We start from the raw sequence: 5,984 nt of genomic DNA, 5'->3' as shown, positions 1-5,984 counted from the left end.
GGACGTCCCTCACGACCCGCTCGCCAACGTGGGCGTCCAGCGCGGAGAGCGGGTCGTCCAAGAGGTACAACTCGCGGTCGGCGTACACCGCCCGCGCGAGACCCACGCGCGCCTTCTGCCCCCCGCTCAGGTTGATGCCCTTCTCGCCAATCTCGGTCTGCATCCCGCCCGCCAGCAGCCTCAGGTCAGGCTCCAGCTGGCACACGCGCACCGCCTCCCGCAGCCTCCCGGGGTCCTCCGCAGCAAAGAAAAGTACATTCTCACGCAGCGTCGCGTTCATGATCCATGGCTGCTGCGGCACGTACGCAATGCTTCGCGTGGCCCACACACGACCGCGCGTCACCTCGTACTCCCCCAGCAGTGCCGCCAAGAGCGTCGATTTACCGCTTCCAGTGGGCCCAATGATCACAGTGAGTTTGCCCTTTGGTACCTCGATGGAGACGCCCCTTAAAATATCCCTCGCTACCAACTGATGGATGGCGGTGTCGTCCGCCCCTGGTGGCTGCGTCGCCACTTTTATATGTGCTGAATGTTGCCTGCGTCGGCAACGGCGTTGAACTTGCCAGGGCGCTGCTGCGTGGCCACCTCAGCCACTTCTTCTCCGGTAGAGTGTAATGACGCAACAAACGTCGCAGTTTCGAATGTCGGCGACGTCAGGCTGTCGACGGCAGATGCTGCAACGGCACCAATACTGAAGGCGGGATCGTTGTACTCCGGAAACACAGTGAAGCGCTGCGCCAAAAATGAAGCACCGTGGCAGGGCCATAATAATAACCGGGATCATGTAGACGAGAAGGTGTAGGGTGCCAAGGAGCGCAATAGCTGGAAAGTCATCGATGGGGGGTGGGGGGAGTTCATGGCTGAGTGCGCTGTAGGGAGAAAAAAAACCACTATAGTGGCCGGCATTGCGGTGGCCCCGTTAACCCCCACCTCTGTGCACTGGACACGCTTCAGGTACGCAAGTACCTTCTTCCTGATGCGCCCAGTCTCCGCCAGGAAGTACGGCTCCCATGCAGTGAACTTCACCACACAGATGCCACAGAAAAAAAAAAGCTCGTTCTCCGCACGCACACGATTGTCAACGACTACCGCCATCTTCTCGCGCATAGCTGACTGCCAACTTGAGGTGAGAAGATGCAAATAAAAGGTGAGGAAGAAGACCGCCACACCAGTGATGGCACGCCACCCGATAAGGCGGTAGGAGGAGCACCACACAAGTCAGCGCAAGAGAGGTGCGCTCAGGAGGCACACCAAATCCCAGTTCCCCCTCCTCCCCGGGGTTGCCGATGATGTCGCCCGCCATGTTGATGCGTCCAATGTTCCTCTTGAGGCGAACGAGTGCCTTGCCGTAAATCATCGGATGCTGCTCAAGAAGCAAAACCATTGAGGCGTTCCCAAACATGGCGACGGCGCGAATGTTCATTTAATCGCATTTGTTCGGAACGCAGCTCTGCAGATCACTCACAACAAATACGCCAAGAAAAAAACCCAACCCATCGCACCTGGATACATCCACCTTCGCCAGATATATGTCGTACTGCACCAGCATGACGGGCAGTGCAATGACAAAAAAAAATTCGCAAGCGGTTTGTGGGGAATTTGCACCCACAGCCGACACCTATGCGCCCTGACAAGCGACCACAGGACACCTAGGGCCACAGGCTTCCGGAGCCCCACCCGCATCCGCCTCCAACAACTTAATACCTTTCACCGGCTCACAGGAATAGCGGCCGCGGTGTAAGGGGCAAAACGGACGCCCACGGTGAACCACTCCGTCGTGCTTGCGCGGTGCCAGACCGCGTGCTGGCGGCCACTGCGACGGTAGCACCTCCCACTCAACGCTGGCAATGAGGCGACGCATCCGACCGGTGCAGAGGTCCCAGCATCGACGCACCCCCCCCCCCGAATTCGCCAATCCATCCGTAACAAAGCCACTCAAAGAGCATTACCCGGGCCCCACAGCGGGCGTAGGCTGCGCCTGTGCGGCACGCCGGTGGCGACGGCGCCGGTTGCTGCGGAAGGAGAAGCCGCCACTGTCGTTGCTGTTTTTTTCCCCATGCGGCTTCTGCGAGCCAAGAGGGCGCACGATGGCAAAAAGAAAAATAAGGGCACGAAGGAAAAAGTGAGTGCAACACACTGGAAGTGCGGAGGGGGAGCAAAGAGGGCATTCCCGCCAACGGGGCACCGCCTCACATGGGGAGACGCGCCACAATGGAAAGAGCAGCTGAGACACACCAAACCCACTTGCAGAAGTTCATCCGGCCCAATAAAGTGGGAAAGAGAGACGGCCTGAACAGTTGAGCAGCAGGAAGAGAGAAAGAAAAATAATAATAATGACTGTTTTCATAACACCCTGTTATCAGCCTCACGGAGTGAATGCATGATGCCTGGTTCGCCGCCCCTCTTTCTCGCCCTCGTGCCGTGTTCCCTCCGTGCCGCTGTCCGTGTCGAAACGCACTGCACGACAAGCCGGGCGGCACCCACACATGCTACGTTCTCAAACACCTACGAAAACCATCCACGTCATGAAGGAGTAGAAGAGGGCAACCGGGTACATGACAAGCATCTCGCGTTCAGGAACAACAGAGCCACGGAAGAAGCGCAGAGCCGCCCAGCAGGACCAAAGCCAGACGATAAGCGAGATCAGCAGCATCCCCCAGAAGACGCGGATAAAGACGCCGAGTAAGGCACCCATGCAAAGCGGTGCGAGGCAGTATCCCATCACGCAAACCGTCTGAAAGAAGGAGACTTTGCTGCCAAGGAACTTCGAATTGAGTGTCACGACAGCGGCGCCCCCCCACACAAGCACGAACACCGCCGAAAAGATGAGACCACCCTGATTTGTCCCCGCCGAACCGGCAAGGATGATAGCGAGCAGCAAACAAAGAAGCAACGGCCCCCACAAGTCCCAGTCGCGGAGCTCCTTCTCCTCCCCAAGCGGCGGGACAAGGACGATAAGCATTTTTCGTCCAATGGCAACCGCGTCCCGCACGATAGTGCTTGTGATAGGTTCATCCAGAGTTGAGTAAAGAGGAGCGGTATCGGCCGTGTTCTGCGCCATTTCCCTCCCACCACCTTCTTTACGTGTTCCACTGGAGCCGCAGAGATGTCAGCTGGCGTCGTCTCCTCCCACCAACACCACAAGCACTACTCCTTCTTTATTACTGTTGCTATTCTAGCTTGTTTGCCTGCGTTGCGTCAGCTGCTTCGGGTGAGAGAGGGAGCCGTAAAGGATAAAAAGCGAAAAGAAAGGGAAACTACGCTGCTTGCAAAAGGAACCAACACGCTGCACGACCGAGTCCTCTCCCACCCACCCAACTCGTTGGGAGAAGGGCAGTGAGCTGGAGGCGGGGGGAGAGAGACGCCCAAATCACGCAACATGCCTGCTTCTGCACCGCAGCAGATAACAACTAAACCGCCATCACGACGGCCACCGCCTGCCCTCAGCACCGCGTCCCCTCCCTCCCCAACGGTGCGCACGCATCAGCTCCCTCCCCACTTGCGCCTTCGCTGCGCATGGAGTATAAGAAGTCCGCACGCTGCTCAAATGTCTTCATTTCCCCTAGACCTTTTACCTTGTGACACCTGCCGTCCACCAAAGCGATAAGTACGACAATCAGCAGCGCCAGGGATGCTGGTAGCAGCATGTAGGACCACTCGAATCCCTTGTAATGCAACGTTATTGCTTCATATGAGGGGGTTCGTCCACTTTTCCCGGCGCTATGAAAGACGTCATTTGTACGTTGAAACCGGCGACGGTGCGCACGGGCGTACTCCCTTGCGTCAATGATGTCCGTGCAGCTCCAGCGGCTTCTGGCGGAGGTGGTAAGCGTCCGCTTGACAGCATGCAACACACCCCGCCATCCACAACGCGGCGTGAGCGTCGCCGTCTGTGCCGCGTCAGTCTTTTTCTCGGCCTCTGCCGCTGCCGAGGACGGTGTACGTTGCGTCATCAAGATTGGATCCAGTCAATGTGATGCACACCGCCGCCACGAACGCTGTGGGGAAAATGAGCTTCCTCTCAGCACAGCCGACACGCCGCGTCGCCTCATGCACCCCTACGCAAGCCGAACGGGATCGAAAACCAAAAACAACAACAATAACTGAAGGCAAAGAAGGAAAAAGGGGCCCGCAATGGCGTGGCGGGCGTGAAGGCATAGGACGCAGTGCGGCGGCCGATACTCACACGGCACAGCAAGCAAAAAGCAGATGACGCCTCTGTTTCCCCACCCCGCAACGATATCGGAGCCCGATGTTGCCCTCAGGCCGCCTCACGTTCTCCTCCCCACCTTGCGTTCAGCGCAGCACCGTGTCGTCGCTGGAGGACTTCCGCGTGATGTACGTCATGTACAGCGTGATGAGAACCAGCAGAATGCAGATGGGGATGGAGGGGCCGGGTTTGGGCGTCGGCTTCGGCCTGAGGCGCCGCTTGCTCAGTGTGAGCTTGCGCTGGAGACCCACTGCGGTGGTGGTGTACGCGGCGGCCGGAATTCGCACCCCACACCGCACCATCGCCCTCATCGCAGCCGGCGCCAACAAACGCAGCGTGCCTGCGGCCATGTGTTGATGTTCCTTTTTTTTTTTTGCTGGTCAGCCCCCCACACACGCGAAAAAACAAAAACGTCACAAAAGAAGTGAAGCAGACGCAAACAAAAATGCCCCCGTGCAGAAATGGCAGCAACCGCCACGTGGAAGCCCCAACTGCGCCGACGGAAGCGACGCGGCAGCGACAACGAAGCGCGACAGGAAACTTCAAAGTGTCTGCGCACATACATAAAACAATCAAGAAAAACCGAGGCAAAGCGCAGTGCTGAAACCATCGCATCATTTTTTGTCCTCTATTCCTTCCTCGCCACCACCTCCATACACACACACACACAGAGGGAGAGAGAGAGAGAAACTAACAAATACACGGCGCCTCCCCGGATGCTGCGCAGCACGTGCATCTCCCACGCGCTATCGACCAAACTTTGCCAATAATAAAAAAAAAGACCGCCGCGATAATTGTCACGGCTGTCCACCAGGCACTGCCCAGCTCCACTCGTGGCTGCTGATATGCCCTGGGTGCGTTTGCATCCGGCGGCGGGGCGGAGTAGCAACGCCGCGAATGGACTCCCCATAACTGTTTGTTACTCTGCCACGTCATCAGTCGCTGACGCGCGGCGACGTAGTGCTCCGGCAACTCGTCATGGGCGGGATCCTCCCTTATGTCAGGCTCAAATAGTGGACGAGGGCCGAGGGCCATGGGCCATGGTGATGGTCAGCCCCTCGTAAAAGTGCGTCACGCGATGGCCGCTCATCTCATCCAGCTCCCGCTGCACCTCAGCAAGCCGCACGTGATGCGGCGATGTCGTGAAGTCTTGAACCGTGCCCACAGGCGTGTATGCCCGGCAACGCGTAAATGACCGCCACATCGTTCTGTGGCTTACAGCGCCTCCGGCTACCACCGCCGCTGCTCGTACAACTACTGTCGCAGTCGCACCGCCACGCTGTCGCATTACATGCGCCACACCTGTCCAATTCCACCTCTTAACAGTACACACAACCCTCGAGCGCTGCTTCCCTCCCACTCCCTCCCCAAGAAAAATTGGCGGTAGAAGGGCAGCAGTTGGATACGGCGGCGGGGCGGCAAAAGGGGGTGCAGCACGCCAACGCACACGCGGCAGAGCAACACAGCCACGGCCCTGCCGCAGCAACACTCCGCAATTCTTTTGGTCCACTATTCCACAGACACGCACGCAGCCGCCGCATTTCCACCTGCCCGCCCAGACACAGAGAAACAGGGGGATGCAGGCACCCCATGACACCACAGGGAGAGAAATATGCACGGCGAGGTCCGTGCCCAGCGACAAACGCACAACTAATATTTGGTCACGGCACCGCGCTCGTCGCACCTGGCGCCCTGCGACGGATATGAGTTCCGCCCCCACACAACACCTGCTGGCGAGGCCCAGGCGACCGCGCAAGGGGAAGCAAAGGCCCGC

At 58.5% G+C, this 5,984-nt stretch overlaps 6 protein-coding genes across 6 annotated transcripts, besides 1 other annotated feature; 2 read left to right on the top strand and 4 right to left on the bottom strand.

Annotated features, from left to right (window-relative positions):
* Nucleotides 1–451, top strand: TraAM80_09673 (uncharacterized protein; the record flags this gene model as incomplete). The annotated part of the gene is made up of 1 exon (XM_029386341.1): nt 1–451. A coding segment is annotated over one exon (451 nt), but the record flags the coding sequence as incomplete, so codon positions are not given.
* Nucleotides 452–1,078: 627 nt separating this feature from the next.
* Nucleotides 1,079–1,423, bottom strand: TraAM80_09672 (uncharacterized protein; the record flags this gene model as incomplete). Its single annotated transcript, XM_029386340.1, has 1 exon — nt 1,079–1,423. One exon carries the CDS (start codon nt 1,421–1,423, stop codon nt 1,079–1,081), a length of 345 nt encoding a protein of 114 aa, XP_029233790.1.
* Nucleotides 1,424–2,497: 1,074 nt separating this feature from the next.
* On the bottom strand, nt 2,498–3,061 carry TraAM80_09671 (terbinafine resistance locus protein (yip1); the record flags this gene model as incomplete). Its single annotated transcript, XM_029386339.1, has 1 exon — nt 2,498–3,061. The coding sequence occupies one exon, from the start codon at nt 3,059–3,061 to the stop codon at nt 2,498–2,500; it is 564 nt and encodes a 187-aa protein (XP_029233789.1).
* Nucleotides 3,062–3,443: 382 nt separating this feature from the next.
* On the bottom strand, nt 3,444–3,953 carry TraAM80_09670 (uncharacterized protein; the record flags this gene model as incomplete). Its single annotated transcript, XM_029386338.1, has 1 exon — nt 3,444–3,953. The coding sequence occupies one exon, from the start codon at nt 3,951–3,953 to the stop codon at nt 3,444–3,446; it is 510 nt and encodes a 169-aa protein (XP_029233788.1).
* Nucleotides 3,954–4,252: 299 nt separating this feature from the next.
* Nucleotides 4,253–4,567, top strand: TraAM80_09669 (uncharacterized protein; the record flags this gene model as incomplete). Its single annotated transcript, XM_029386337.1, has 1 exon — nt 4,253–4,567. The coding sequence occupies one exon, from the start codon at nt 4,253–4,255 to the stop codon at nt 4,565–4,567; it is 315 nt and encodes a 104-aa protein (XP_029233787.1).
* Nucleotides 4,568–4,879: 312 nt separating this feature from the next.
* Nucleotides 4,880–4,898: a microsatellite.
* Nucleotides 4,899–5,216: 318 nt separating this feature from the next.
* On the bottom strand, nt 5,217–5,984 carry TraAM80_09668 (uncharacterized protein; the record flags this gene model as incomplete). The annotated part of the gene is made up of 1 exon (XM_029386336.1): nt 5,217–5,984. A coding segment is annotated over one exon (768 nt), but the record flags the coding sequence as incomplete, so codon positions are not given.

The sequence above is a fragment of the Trypanosoma rangeli genome (genome assembly GCF_003719475.1).
Source record: "Trypanosoma rangeli strain AM80 chromosome Unknown Tra_15.4_contig_00645, whole genome shotgun sequence".
Lineage (NCBI taxonomy): Eukaryota > Euglenozoa > Kinetoplastea > Trypanosomatida > Trypanosomatidae > Trypanosoma > Trypanosoma rangeli.
Note: the sequence above shows the minus strand (reverse complement) of the source record. Positions and strands in the feature narration are given on the sequence as shown.